The 14,813-nt window shown below is 54.9% G+C and overlaps 2 protein-coding genes across 16 annotated transcripts in view; both read right to left on the reverse strand.

Moving 5' to 3' along the window:
- Positions 1 to 1,914: 1,914 nt before the first annotated feature.
- CYP26C1 (cytochrome P450 family 26 subfamily C member 1) lies at positions 1,915 to 10,094 on the reverse strand (the record flags this gene model as incomplete). 3 transcript variants are annotated; one of them, XM_080403628.1, is made up of 6 exons in its annotated part: positions 9,137 to 10,094; positions 8,836 to 9,060; positions 8,646 to 8,705; positions 6,571 to 6,726; positions 2,563 to 3,069; positions 1,915 to 2,277 (listed from the first exon to the last, which is right to left on the reverse strand). In XM_080403628.1, exons 1-6 carry the CDS (start codon positions 9,326 to 9,328, stop codon positions 1,915 to 1,917), a joined length of 1,503 nt encoding a protein of 500 aa, XP_080259754.1. In that variant the 5' UTR covers positions 9,329 to 10,094. The 3 variants fall into 3 exon arrangements, with proteins under 3 accessions (XP_080259754.1, XP_080259753.1, XP_080259752.1); XM_080403627.1 differs by having other exon boundaries at positions 8,430 to 8,705; XM_080403626.1 differs by adding an exon at positions 8,430 to 8,554 and having other exon boundaries at positions 8,646 to 9,060.
- An 89-nt stretch (positions 10,095 to 10,183) lies between these two features.
- EXOC6 (exocyst complex component 6) overlaps positions 10,184 to 14,813 on the reverse strand; it is a 123,038-nt gene continuing 118,408 nt past the window's right edge. For 7 of the 13 annotated variants that reach the window (XM_080403603.1, XM_080403601.1, XM_080403602.1 and 4 more), the window contains 3 exons: positions 12,203 to 12,315; positions 11,766 to 11,777; positions 10,184 to 11,315 (listed from right to left, as the gene is read on the reverse strand). In XM_080403603.1, the coding sequence (XP_080259729.1) occupies positions 11,183 to 11,315; positions 11,766 to 11,777; positions 12,203 to 12,315 (258 nt within the window). In that variant the 3' untranslated portion in view covers positions 10,184 to 11,182. Of the gene's footprint in view, positions 11,316 to 11,765; positions 11,778 to 12,182; positions 12,316 to 14,813 lie in introns of all 13 variants that reach the window. The other 6 variants (XM_080403595.1, XM_080403593.1, XM_080403597.1 and 3 more) reach the window with 2 other exon arrangements.

The following is a 14,813-nucleotide window of genomic DNA, read 5'->3' on the forward strand; positions in this document are numbered from 1 at the left end:
TTTTTTTTTTTAAACTAGATTCACGTTACATTTTTCAGCGGGTGGCTACGGGGCTCGTTAGCGCTCGGGGTAATTTTTCCGCGTGCTGCTGGAGGAGCCCCGGCCCTGGGCGCTGGGTGCTGCAGGCCCAGCCCTGCCCGCAGCCCTGCCCGCGCTGGGAGCCTGCGGGTCACAGCCACGCCAGCAGCTCCTGCTAATTAAAGTTAGTCATTGCCACTTGCAGCCACCACCTACCGATTCACCTCTGATAGCCAGAAAGATTCACCTTTCAGGACAAGGTCAGGAGGGGCAGAGGCTCCGGTTCACTACGGGGTCGACCTGCCAACAGCACTTAACTCAGCCCTGCAACTCAACCTCTTCCAGATTTGACCTGTCACATTTGGGAGCCACATTTCTGCCCCAGGTAGCCTCTGACAGCTGGCAGCAGCGATGCCCCGCTGCAGCGGCAGTGCCCCAGCACAGGCATGAGAGGGGAACCGGCCAGGGCCAGGTCATTTGTAAGCTGGCGCTGAAGCAGGGCGATGACAGAGATGCAGGGGTAGGGGAGCTCCCCAGAGCCTTCGCAAAGGATCGCTGTCCTCAGGCCAATTTCTGCCCTCACAGGTCAGGCTGCTGCTGGTTTTTCACATGGAGCACGCCGTGCCACCGGGCCCAGGGTGCGCTGGAGGAACAAGGCAGATGGTTTCCCCCGCTGCTTCCCTGCAGGATGTGTGACGGTGGGGAGCAGCGGTGAAGCTCAAAGGAACTGGCAAACACGTTGCAGTGGGACAAGGAACTGAGCCCAACTCTGTTCCCAGTGCACAAGCAACAGGACTCGCTTCATTTTACATAGGAGAGAAATACCCCATGTCTCAGCAAGGCAGACAGCACTCAAAAGCCACGTAAAAAGGTGCCCTCAGCACCCAGGCTTAGTGCCAGGTACCAGCTTCTGTACGGACCTACAGAGCTGCTGTCCAGGCACTTTCCCTGGCAGAGCTAGGCTGCAGGAGGTGACACGGTCAGTCTCTGACCAGCTAGCCACCATGGGGCTTGTGTCACCTTACAAATGCCCCCTCTGCAACATAAACGGCATCATCAGGAACAGGGGATTTTCTACCACAAAGTAGACATATTCAGAAATGTCCATTTTCCAAATGTTTATTCCCCAAAGCCCCCTTACCTTCTTCAGCCTAATCCCCTGGTCAGGCTGCAGCTGGGGAGCGCATCCTGTGGGGACCCCGGAGGGACGCTTCATGGCAGACCTCGAGCAGCAGCGCAGTGCTCAGGCACAACATACTCAGATACTACTACTGGGTGAACACGACACATACGCTTTGTGCCAGCTCTAATGGGAAGTGCAGGAATGAGATTAAATATTTACAATAAAAGCCACTTTACGCCCTTTTAGTCTAGCTACAGTTGATGCCGTAGCTTGGGCAGACCTGGCTTGTGTTTTCCTGCAGAGCCCCGCCCCACCCCCCCCAGCTTCCCTCTTTTTACATCTAGAAAGCTACAGTATGCAGGACGATCATCCTGTGTCTCCTGTAACACATCCGCAGGAGGTAACCCTGGGACAGAAAAGCTCTGGGAGCCTTAGCTGTGGGGCTGGGAGTTTTGCTCCCCATCCCCGGTGGCTGGAGCCCTGCATGGGGAAGGGGCTAGCTGAGCCCCCATGGGGGAATGCTCTCTGCATCAGCAGCTTCAGCGGGTTTTACCCCCAGGCTGGGGCTGAGGTTCACCCCGGTGCTCGGGAGCAGGACTCTGCAGGACCCTCCCTACCGGCTTGCACACAAGGAGAGGAAAAACAAAAAGCCTTTTGGGGTTTTGCTCTGCAGTGACCCAGTGCCTTACCCAGCCTGGGGCAGCAGAGATCTGCCCCCAGCAGCCGTAGAGGGGCATTGATGCCAGGGCTGGGGGGGGCAGCGTACCCCTGGCTCAGGCCTTGCTGCCACGGCCGGGCTGCAGGGGGTGGAAGTAGAGCTGCAGCCCGTCATCGACAGGGTGCACAATGGGCACGGTCTGCATGGCGGGGTAGCTGGGGGTGGCCAGCTCCCAGCGGGCCGTGCTGACCAGCTCAATGGCCAGCAGCTTGAGGATGGCCTGTGCCAGCTCCTTGCCGATGCAGCTCCGCGCCCCGCCGCCGAAGGGGATGTAGTGGAAGCGGCTTGCAGCCTCCGGCCGGCCGACACCAAAGCGGTCTGGGTCAAAGCCACCAGGGGGGCTCTGGTAGACAGCAGCTGTCTCGTGGGTGTCACGGATGCTGTACATGACACTCCAGCCTTTGGGAATCTGGTAGCCCTGGGAGGGGGAGAGAAGAGGGGAGGAGAGGAGCATTACATACCTGTGCAGCCAGTTGTGCTGGTGGAGGGTGAGCAGAGGGAGCCTGGAGACAGCTCCACCACACTGCCCATCTGCTCCACAGCTCCTTTTCTCTCCAGCCCAGCTGGGACCCATGGAGGTTGCCGGGTGCCACTTCCCCCTGAGTTACACTGCCAAGCACCACCGCTGTGCTGGACACAGGGTGCTCGCAGTTAGTGGCAGGTGGCAGCTCCTCAGCAGCCCGTTGCCATGCGAGGCACTTACATCCAGCTCAAACGTCTGCAGCGCCGTCCTGTAGCCTCCGGAGACGGGGGGCAGCACCCGTAGCACCTCCTTAATCACACAGTCCAGGTAGCGCAGGCAGCTCAGCTTCTCCAGGCTGATGTCTGAGGGGCAGCAGCAGCTCTGTCCTGACAGTGCCCGCAGCTGGGGGCCAGCACAGGGACAGCTCTGGGGGAGGGTGGGCTCCAGCGAGGCATGGGGCTGGAGGGGACCCTCCTCCGTCGGGCTCAGGGACTGGCTCTGGTCCTTGTGAGCATCTTTGGCCGTGGGGCAAAGAAGTGGCTTCTCCCTGTCCCTGCTCTGGGCGCTCAGGGTGTCCAGGCAGGGTCCCGCAGGGCAACGCTCACATTGCTGGTACAGCTCATGGGACATCAGCTCCTGCCTTATTTTTTCTATCACTGAGGGGTGCTTCAGCAGCAGGAGGATCAGAGAGGTGCTGGCACTAGCCGTGGTGAAAAAAGCAGCAAATATGAGCTCAATTGCTGACTCCTGGGAGAGGAAGGAAGGTGACAAGTGTGAATGCCATTTTAAACTGGCTGTGGTTCAGACTGTTCTCACCTTTTGCAGGTTGCCCATGAAGAGGGCCCTGGCCCCCCTCTGCTCTCCACAAACCCTGTTTTGGCAGGGACCAAAACAAGCCACCCTTGTTTTTTCATTTCTGTGCAAACTGGACATTCACTTGCCAAGCGATTGATGCAGAAACGCAACTGAGATGAGTACACATCGCCTCCAATCCAGCTCTTCTGAGCTTTCCTCCCAGGTTTTACAAATTTTAGAGAAGCATTTTTAACACGCATTTTAGCATACCAAGTGAAGTTCATTTCAAGTATTACACTTTTTACCTTCACCTGCCAATTTCGCTTTGCGCCCAAACTTTGCCTTTCTGCCCAGCCAGGGGTTATGAGGCTGTGTGTTTATGCATAAATACTAGATGCGCTGGCAGCTAAAACAGGTTGCATTTGATCCACTTCCAATTATAATCAGCCACTTGCTTGTCTGGGGAGGGGACTCCAACCAACAGAGTTGAGAGCAGAAAGCCCTCCCTGCTATAGCAGCTCAGCCCAGGAGGTGCTGCAGCCCGCAGGGAGCTCTCCCACAGGGATGCACACACCAGGCAAAGGACTTGCTGCTTTTCAAGCTTTACAGCCTGAAGCACAGCAGTGTTCCTGATAGCTCCACAGACGATGTGTCCGTAACAAGTTAGGAGGTTAACCAGCTCAGACAGACCACAGCACAGTCAAATTCATAACACGTCCCTTGTCCCAGCTCACGGATCCTCACGCAGCCTCCCAGTTTTCCTGGGACTGTCTGCAGGGTCTATATGGCACAGCACATGCCAGGTTGCTGTTATTAACTATTGGAAATTGTTTTCCAGAAGTTAAGGGTTGCCTGGAGCTGGGTCATGGCATGTCATGTCTCTGACAGCAAACATAACGTTCAAACTTACGGCACCATCTGAAGGTGCCAGCGGGTCCGTAGCCCAGAGCTGGGACTGCTGAGGCCAGAGGCCAGAGCCAAAACCCACTGGAGAAGCCTAAGGGAGAAGCACAATGGAGCTGCCACCCAGGGAGGGGCTGGGACCTGGCTGGCACAACAGCACAAATCATTCCAGTGCAGGGGCAAAGCGGAGCGAAACCCCTCGGGGAAACAGCAGTTTCCTTTCACACAGCTATGTGTCTGGATTTTAAATGGTTCCGACACCACTGGTTTCTAGAGAGGTGAAGCCAAAAGCACAGGGAAGGACACCTGAAGGTACCTGGAGCCAAGTCTGGTAAGATCAAGGGTAATGTAACAAGGACTATTACTCTTTGCTACTGTCCCCAGCCCTGTATATTGGCTGGGCTAGAGGCTTTTGCCGAAGTACAGCTCTCAAGGGCATCTTTCAGCTGAAATAAAACCTCTGAAATAACAGATCCCTGTCAACCCCTATCACACCTGCAGGCGTTAGTAGGAATTTTTACATTCACAAGGCAGCAGACACAGATGAAAAGAAACATCTCAGTTCTGCCACTTGCAATTAAAACCCAAGACATTTCAATACCATGCAAGGAATTCAGGGCAGGCTCTGCAGCTTGGGATAACAGCCCTCATGACTTCCTGCACCAACCTCTGACAGCACTGTGACACCGACCTGCTGACTTTCCCTCCCTGCTTTTACAAGGCTAACATAACCGGTGACTGGGAGGCAGCATCTTCCCACAGCTTCACCAGTATTGTCCCTGTGCTACAGCCCGACTCCCTGTCCTGGGAGGCAGGACCGACAGCCAGCCAGTGGCAGCATTATTACATCGGATGGGATGGGGTTTTTTTAATCCTTCCAAGGTTTTAGATGTTTTAAAGCAGTACTTTTGGCAAAGTGATATCTTTTAAATGGCCTTTATATTTCAAGGGTCCTGCTGAGTTCATGCCAGTAGTGCAAAATATTTAGGAAATTTTCTGGGAAAACAGTCCTTCAAAATCATTTGAACACAAAGCAAATTGGTAACTAGTGTGTGCCGGTGTTTGGAGTGTCTCTCCAAGTCAGATATATTCACAACTCTGAGACAACTTTGAACTTTTTATCCAGTTACACCATTTCACTGGATGAGAGCTCTACTACGGTTTTATTAGAGTGGAGAATATTGTCATAATTGCATTGCAAGCATAGGCAGTTTGGTTTGCAAGCCATTTTGTTAAATGCAGACAAGGTAGAAATGTTGTAACTGTAAAGGTACAGGATAGCATATGGACATACTACCATTTGAATGAGCTGGCCTGAGGTCACTGCCATGTCATTCCATGTTACATTTCATATCCCCTTATTCCATTTGTGGTCAGAGCCAGGACCATGATGAGAGATCACATAATTATTTGTATGTAATGTCCATGTGGATACCAAAAGAGATCAATAAATCTTAATTGATCACATTTTGAATCTGGCAATTATTTTTTAAGAATATTTATATTATAATAAAAACCACCCCAGTAGAATAAATAATAATTAAAATAAAATTACTTTAAGAATATATGCTGGTACTAATTGTATCTAATAGTTGCTGTAAAGCTTTCCAAATATTTTAGATTTAGAGATTACACTTTTACAAAATATTTATAAAACATTAATCTTTGTATAGCTTCCTGTAAATATCTAAATAAATGACAAAACTACTTTTAGGCTATATCCAAACACTTTTAAACTATATTCAGATGCTGGAACCATGCAAAACTGCTTCAAAACCTGTTATATAAATGCAGCGTTATCTGCCATTCACTGACACCAAGTGACCTGGAGCTATGAATGACGCAGTACCAGTGACCATTTTTTCCCAAGATCTTTGGCAACATACTCTTCACATTGAGTTGGCAGTTCTGGCTCAGTAAGGGTACTGGGTTCATCCCTAAGTCACAGCGATGCATCACGTTGCATCATAGCAATCCACAAACTAGATGATATAATTAATGACGAGGTGATGGGGAATGACCCAGCATCCATCATTCCGTCCCTGGACCCATTTTGATGTATTGTCTCAGAGGTTTCTGGGCTCACAGCCCCAAGGAATATGGTGATGTGATCTACACGCTGCACTATGCCAGATGCTGGGGGGTGTCTGAGGAGCACGCAACTAACCCTAAATATTTCCAAGACAGTATCTTGGAGGTTACGAAGTGCATACCAACCTACAGAGCACAGCCAAACAACCCTACCAGCACCCTAAGACAGGCTGAAGCCTGGAGGCCATGAAGAGGAAGGGTAGAAGAGGCACTGAATCCCTCTTTAAATACCAGCTCTCTTCTAATGCAGAGAGGCACAATCCTACAAGAGCAGGCGAGCAAGCAGAGCCCGAGCTTTCTCACTTGCACAGGAGATGGTGTCCTCAGAGACGGTGAGAGGAGGGCAGGAGCCGGCAGCTAGTGGTGGGTCCCCACACAACCCTCCTCCTGACCTTCTGCCCAGGTTTCTCAAATAGCTACCGAGTCAGAAGGGACACTGCAGGCAGGGGTTCTCCTTACCTTTAGCTCCTGCATGGTGAATTCTTTGCCATGCTCCTTGGCACTGTTTATTATGAAATCCAGAGCATCGCTGTGATCTTCTGGGTTATTTCTCTGCAGTTTTTCCTGTATAGCCTTCTCCATAAACTCATGTAGCATGTCCCGTGCTTTGATTCCCTGCAGGAGGCAGAAACAGTTCAGGAGAGTCTTAGGAACCGCCCCCCTCTCCAGAGAGACCGGGAGACCCCAAGTGTGGCAATCCTTAATCCCAGGATCTGTAACAGCAAGAACTGTTTAATCTGTTGCCCAGCCCCAGAGCCTTGCAAGAGGCAGCATTTTGGGAGAAAATGCTGCAAATTCTGTTGCCTTGCTGTTGTGAATCACATATGACAAGTCCCAAGAAACACTCTGAGAGGCAAAGTAAACCCACGGTACCAAGTCCAGAGGCACGTGCACTGAACAAACCCACAGTTATGTCAGGTCCAAAAGAAGTTTGTCCAGAAGGAGAAGAAGAGGTAACTTAATAAAACTGAGTCCAAGCAGCAAGGCACATCTGAGACAGGAGCAAGTAAGTGGCTTTACCAGGGTATAGTAGCTAAAGACACGTCAATCATACCCAGCTCATCTCCAGTTATGTTGCACTCCTGTGCAGCAAAACATTTACGTGAGATCGCAGCGAGTCAAGTGATCAGCGATCTCTTTGCAAGGTGGGATGGATGGAGCCACAGAGCGTATGGCTCTGTATCACGATGCCTCTTGCAAAGGCCGGAAGGACCAGAGAACTGGGATGGAAAATGGCCATGACTAGATGTTGGGAAGAAGATCCAAAGGCTGAGATTTGGGGTGGGAAGGACTGGACAAAGGGAACAGGGCAGGGAGCGAGGGGAAAGACGAGGGGACCTAAATGCAGGTTGAAGAGTGTAGTCTGGGGCCAGACAGGCTGTGGGTGACCTGAGAGAGGACAGGGAGGGACAAGATGGGGGCTGAACACTCACACTGGTGAAAACCTGCAAAGGGAAACTGGAAAGGGAAAACGTGAGCTTCAAACTGGTGGAGAAGAGCAGCAGGGAGGCTGGGGGAGAACTGGGACTGGCTGGGTAAGGTGACCGGGTGGGGCAGAACTCACCGTGGAAATAAGAGATTGGGCAAGACCTGGCTAAAAGGGGCAGGAGACCTGAGCTGTGGTAAGGCTGGAGAACCCAAAGTCAGAGGAGGGAAAGCAGACTGAAATGGAAGAGGAGGGTGGGACACAGGACGGATACCTAGAGCAGGAGTGTGGGGAGACAGGCAAAGAGTGGCAGGGCAGCAGGGAAGAAACTGCAGGTTGCAAGAGGCAGAGGAGACTGTCCTTCTGCCATGTTCCCCTCCAGGACCCCTCACTGTCTCTCTGCTGCTGGGGGGCAAGGGACCGAGGACCATAAGAGGGTCTCAGGTCCTCAGCCTGCCCTGAGGTGCACAGGGAGTGCTAACCTGAGGTGCACCGTGCCCAGCTGCCTTTGTGCCCGAGCCCACAGCCCCCTCTGCTGCGGGCTGACATGAGGCCAGGAGGGACAAGATGGAACAGGATTAGGTGTGATAGACTAACCAGAGCCAACAGAGGCAACATTTGGGGTGAGGGAGAAGAGGAGCCCTGCGCTGTACAATGAGCTGCAGCCAGTGCCTGGAGGTGCTGGAAGCCAACCACAAGCAGGTGAGAAGCGCACAGCTAAGGGGAGATGGCTGGGCTGGGCAAGACACCAGGCCCTCAGACCCGGAACGGGATGCTGCAGATGTCCTGGCCCATGGGCAGTGTCCCTTGGTAGGCCTGGGGACAGGGGATCTGTGCCGCCGGGGCCCGGGCCCCTGCCCCCAGGCAGAGGGAGCAGGGCAGGCGGCAGTACCTTGCGCAGCCCACTGAAGGGGATGTTGAGGGGCAGGGAGAAGAGGTTCTCCACCAGCTGTTCAAAAGTTTTGGCCAGGTCCTTGAACTGCTTTTCCTCCAGGCGGAGCCCCAGCAGAATCTGAGCTGCAATGCGGAAAGTTAAGGTTTTAGTGGAGGAATAAACTGCGATGGAGCCCGGCTCCATGCACCAGCCCCGCAGCTCCCAGCTCACAACCTTCTGGATCCGCGGCAGGTAGCTCTCCAGGGCGGCACGGCTGAACACTCTGGCCAGGATCTAGAAGGAGAAGGGAGGGGAACAGAGGCAGGCGGTTAAAGCTGGGGCTCCCACACGCCGCCGAGGCCCAAGCCTGGGCAGGAGGTGCCACCTGGGCTGCGTTGCCCGTCAGGGCGGCCACGAGGCTCACCTTGCGGCGCTGGCGGTGCAGGTCACCGATGGAGCCGAGCAGGGTGTGGGAGCCCAGGATGATCTGGGTGCTCTGGGGCCACTGTGTGCTGACCAGCGTGTGCTCGCCCAGCAGGATCTTGCGGATGTTCTCAGCGCCTGTCACCCGCACCACCGGCCGGCCCAGGAGATGGGTCTTGAAGACGTTTCCGTACCTCTCCCGCCGGGAGCTGTGGAAGCGGGAGCCCTGGGGGCGAGCTGCGGGTCAGCCCGGGGCTCCCGCCAGCCCCTTCCTACCCCGTCCCCGTCCCTCCGCGCCTCACCTGGAGCAGCCAGTGCAGGGTCTCCCCGAAGAAGGGCCAGCCCATGGAGCCCCTGGGCAGGGGCAGGGCGCTGGCGCGGTCCCGGCTGAGGCTCCAGCGCAGCGCCCACAGGTGCCGGCACAGGGCGACCAGCAGCGCCAGGGCCAGCAGCGCCAGCGCCGCCGCCTCGGGCCAGGAGAGCCCCGCCGGCATCCTCCTGCCGGGCGGCGGGGGACGGGGCGGGCGCGGGGCGGCGGCGGGTCCCCGCCCTGGGGGCGCGGGCGGCTGGGGGGCGGCCCCGGCGGCTGTCAAATGCGGGGGGCCGGGCGCCCCGCGACTCCGCTGCCGGCGGCGGGCGCTGCGCGGCTGGCCCTGCCGGCTGCTGCCCGCCCGGCCCCGCTCGCCTCCTGCTGCCGGTTCGCCCCCGGCCACATTTATATAGATATCGGCCACTTACGCCCGATCCACCTTCGGAGGTGACGTATCCGCTGCATATTTAAGCAGCGCGGCCAAGTGCGGTGATTGGCGCGGGCGGACCGCGGAGAGCGACTGAGGGGCGCGGGGACCGGCCAGAGCGAGCGGGGGCGGCCGGGGCAGCCCCCGCCTCCGTGAGGCTGCGGCCGCGGCGCCGCTCCGCCGCCCCCCCGGCCCCTCGTGGCGCCCCCCCGACGGCACGGCACGGCACGGCACGGCACGGCACGGCCGGCCCCGGCGCCCCCCGCCCCGGCCAGCGCCGGCTCCGCGGCCGGACGGCTGCCCCTGGGCGCGGGGTGTCCCCGCCGCCAGCCCCCCGGCGCCCCCTCGGCCGGCCCTTCCCGCCGCCCGGCGGAGGCAGCGAGTCCCGCCCCGGGCTCCCCCGAGCGGGGAGCGTCCCAGCCCCGCCGCCCCCCGGCCGCCCGGGGGAGGTCCCGCTGCCCCCCGGCCCGCACCCCGCCGTCGGGGCCGCCCGGACCCCTGCCCGCTTGTCCCGGGGGTAGAGCACCACGGAGCCGGGACCCGTACCGGTCCTAAGGAGACCAGCTCTAAGGTGCCTTCCAGTGCGTGAAATTAAACAGGAATACGGGTGAGGAGGTTTATATTACTGTATTTCGACCGTCAATAACTTAAAAATACAGCGAAAATGTACATTATTTTTACATGTCCCATTTGGTTTGTATTTGTTAGACATTCTCTTTGTGTCTAAAACAGCCAGGAGGGGACAGTGCGAAGAGACCGGCGGTGGGACGAAGCGCTAATCGCTGGGCTGGGTCTGCGGCAGAAAGCGCATACTGACAAACAGATGCGGCACGAAACCAACAGTGGCAAATCTATTCCTCACTGCAACCTGGGGGAAAGAACCCGGGATCTTACAAAAGTACAGTTAGAAATAGTAACCCTGAGGAACAAAACTAAACCAAAACAAAATGTCACATTATAAAGAACTTAAGTGGTTATTTACATTCACAACCTCGAGATTAAACCCTTTTGCAGAACAAAGCCTATAAGCCCTAATGCTAAATAAATATCAAGTCTAGTTCTCAGGTAGTTTTCAAAGGTACTAAAAATCAAAAGATTCTTTCATACCTCCAGACTACAAAATCCGGTATACAAAATTATGTCCAATCACTTTAAGGCTAATATACATTTAATGCAGGAAAACGATAGGCGGCATCTGAAACGCAACTATCCCGATGCTTAAAAACCATTGAATTAGGATTCATCCAGAAAACAGCAACTAAGGGATCATTTTTCAAATAATTCCTACCCGGAGCAAAATTTTGGATACCGTGTTCGTAGATATTTAAATAACATATTTACAGTTCAGCTGTTCCATGTACAATACGATTGACCTGGTTTTTATTATACAGTCTCATTTTCACCATTTGTTTACAATATACAAAATAGTATCAGATCCATTAAAAATACGTACAAAGATTTGTTTGCTGGAGACACTGTATGCAAGCCATCTACTGCATTTTTCCTTTACTTGGTCAAACGAATGTCCTAACTGGCATCGCCGCTTGCTTGGTAGAAATAGTGGCTAAGAAATACTTCTTGGTGTGATGAGATATCATCGATTTACCAGGCCTATGCGTGCTGGGACATACCGTTCACTAAACTCCTAAGTTGCTTTACCACAGTCTCTATTAGCTTCTGCTTGTCACGATCATTCTTCCTGAACTGAGCAAAAATGTTGTTCTTTTTGCTAGAGTCTTTCATTCTGGAGAAATAAAAAAGCAAATGATGCAAGACATGTTAGAAACATAAATGTGAAAAGGAAAAATCAAACTATTTAAACAGGTTTACTTTTGTTCCTCTTTTGGTCTCTCTGCTAGTAAGAACTGAAAGATTACAGAACCCGTTATCTGTGTGTTCTTCAACTTCCGCAACGCGGAACTCGTTTTAACAGATATTACTACACAATCGCCCGTAAGTATTAAGCAAATATCACCTCGGCAGGAAACTGGCCCTCCCAACTGCGTTAGGAGAGAAGCAAACCAGAAACCCCGTCAGCATCATTCTGTTTCCACGGTAAGTTCAGGCTCAGCGAACGGGCGTGTTTTGTTCACCGTCAAATCACTCGATATCGTTATCGCCGATCTCCCGTACCGATAGATTCAGAAGCGAAAATAGGGAAGCAAGATTTTGTGACGATACAGACGATACGTACCCTCTGTGAACTCTGCAAGATGCGCGTTCACCGCAGGCAGGAGAGGAGGGAAAACACCGTTAGAAAACGCCTTTCACTCACGGCATATTTCGATGCAGTTTTTACGAGCAGGTTAACACCCGGTTTGCGGCTGTGTGCCCTGGCCGCCCCGTTCGCCGGGCCGCCCCAAGCGCCCGCACCGGCTTCCCCGCCGCCAAACCCTTCCCGAGAGCGGCCGCCCGGGCGGGCGCGGCTGCCCCCGGGGCTCCGGCACTGCCCGCAGCTCCGCGCCGCCCGCCGCCCCGGGACAGCGCCGCGCCGCCGCCGGGCGCTGGCCGCCGCCGCTCCGGGGAGGGCGGGCGCCCCGGCCCCGCGGCCGCCCGGTGATGCGGGCTGGCAGCTGCGGCGCCCGGCCCGGCCCTGCCCCGCGCCCCGCACGCCCCGCGCCCCGCACTTACTTCTCCAGGAGCGTGAGGGCCGTGCCGGGATTGACGCGCAGGTACTTGGAGGTGGCCTGCCCGTAGTCGGCCAGGTAGGTGGACCAGTCCCACACCATGAAGAGGTCCAGGAGCTGGGGGGGCAGAGGCGGGTGAGGGGGCGCGGAGCGGCCCTGCAGGGAGGAGGAGGGCGGGCGCCCCCGCACCTGCCCGGCCCCTCCCGCCCACCTCCCTCCGTGCGGGTTCGGCCCTCGGAGGGGCCGCGACGGCTTCACACTCCGGTGTCCGGGAGCCTGCGGTACCGTGGGGAGCGGGCAGGGGATACTCGTGTCTGTTGCCGCTCACAGTAATTTAAACCAGAGGTTCGGGTAGTCTCAACTAAGTGAATTAAAAAACCCCCGCTGTGCTCTGCGTGGTGGCTGCTCCCGTGGCTCGGCCCCAGCCCCGGGCACGCTCCTGGCCCGGAGAAGCCCCAAGCACCCCCACGGCGGGAACAGCGCGGCCCTGAGCGCAGCCTGCGCCCGGCCGCCCTTCCCAGGGAGAGCCCTGCGCCCGGCCGCCCTTCCCAGCCCTGCGCCCGGCCGCCCTTCCCAGGGAGAGCCCTGCGCCCGGCCGCCCTTCCCAGCCCTGCGCCCGGCCGCCCTTCCCCGCCGGGCCTTCCCCCTCGGAGCCGCTGCTCCACAAACATGCTGCTTTGGCAGGCAGAGGCGATGCCCAGCCTCCAGCGGCCAGCACCCTCGCCGCCCTCAGAGCCTAACTCCCCCTCCACCGCGCCGGGGTGCAGGCCAGGCCCAGCCGGCCGCCCTGCCAGGGGCCGGGGCGCGGGTGGCACAGCCTTTCCCACGGCTACCTGCCGGCCAGCGGGCCCCGCTCCCATTGACGTCAGCGGTGGTGGGGCGCTCCCAGCTCCCCTGGCAGCTGATGCCTGGCCTCGTCCTGCGGCTGAGGGCAAACGCCGCTTGTTCTCAGGCTGCCCTGTGTTAGCCAAACCTACTGTTCACATCAGCACGGGAAACCATTAGCAACACTTTGCCCCTGGCTCGCAGCGCCCGTGGCAGCTCCACCGAGCTGGCTCGTCAGCGTAACCCAGAGCCCCTGCTTGCCTGGAGGACTCGCTGCCTCGGTAATGCCGGAAAGGTGGGGTGGAACAGCATTTTCTATAATAAAACTGCTTTAAGAAACATAACAGGCTACTGCAAGTCATACCGTTTTGCTATTTAAATAAAGAACCCTGTTCACTTTAAACATTTGCTTCTGCTAGGCCAGACCTGAGCGGATACAGCCAGGGCACACCACCAACAGCCCCGGTGCCTGCAGGCAGGGCAGCAGCAGGCGCCCGCTCCTCTGGCTTCTCACACTACACCAAGAGAAGGACCGCACCTCTGAGAGCCCTGCCTTGCTCAAACTTCTCAGTCTGATAAAACATCACAGCTCTCCAGGAATGCTCATCCCCCAAACTGTAACACCAACTCAATTACTTTTAGTTACAATATACTTAAAAGCATACACCTGGTCTTCACATCTTCAAATTTATATGCCTCTTTTCTCCAAATTTTTCCACTTCTTAACCCCCTTCTTATTTACAAATAAATTGTCAAGTTTAAACAAATTATTTTCTAATTAATTACTCCTTCTATACTTGTAGTATAGTTTTTTACAAATAATGTAGTAACATTCCCTGGCTTTATAACCAACCTCTGACAGTTGTCCTCCAGGGCTCATTACAAACCTGAGTGACATATAGATTTCACGTTTAGCTATCTCACATGGGTGAAAGGTGTATAAAAAGTAAGGAAGCTGTTTCACTCTCTGCTGACTACACATCCATGATAGCCATCAAGGTCAAATGCAAGTGGACCTTTCTCACAAAGCCCTTTCTCAGGATGGGCACCATCAATTCTACTGAGCTGAAAAGGCCATGCCTTTAGTCACTAAGCAAACAGACTTGGGAAGGCTCTGATAACTCAGGAATTAGTGGCATTTGTGAAACCAACTGCCTCAGTTGTTGTTGCATGTTACTTATCACTTCTAATTACCTGTGTTACAACAGTCAGTAGTGCCCAGTCCTCACAGGGGCTGTCTGATATATTCAGAAGCATGATCAAAAGTGTGGAATGATAGGACAGGCAGATGCACAAGACAAGCTGGGAGGATAAAGCTGACAACCACAGGAACCCAAACTATATAATCCGGAGACTTCATCTCCCCTCTCTCTTACAGAGGAGCAAACTGAATGTATTAATAAATTACTACTAATTACAACACCACTTGTCATGGTTTCTGCATGGGACACAGTCCTTAATAAAGGACTGTGCCAATGCTCCTGCAGCAGTCGTGTTCAGTAAATCAAAGGTGAGAGATTTCATTTCTTATCCTTATTGTAACATTGAAATTGAGGATTCTGGGTAAATCCTAAGCAACCCTGAAGCTCTGTATGCTGTTAGCAACATGCAGGCCAAAGCCATTGATGACTGATAGAATTACAGTGCTGACAAGTTTGAAGAAACTTCCTGGCCAATACTGCACGAGCTATTTTCATACCATACTTCCAGCGCTTGAATCAACTGTCTGACTGTGTCATAGCTCTGGGAGACCTCAGTGATAGCGAAGGCTGGGGTGGGAGATGGCACCT

This window comes from Falco punctatus (genome assembly GCF_963210335.1).
Source record: "Falco punctatus genome assembly, chromosome: 9".
NCBI lineage: Eukaryota > Metazoa > Chordata > Aves > Falconiformes > Falconidae > Falco > Falco punctatus.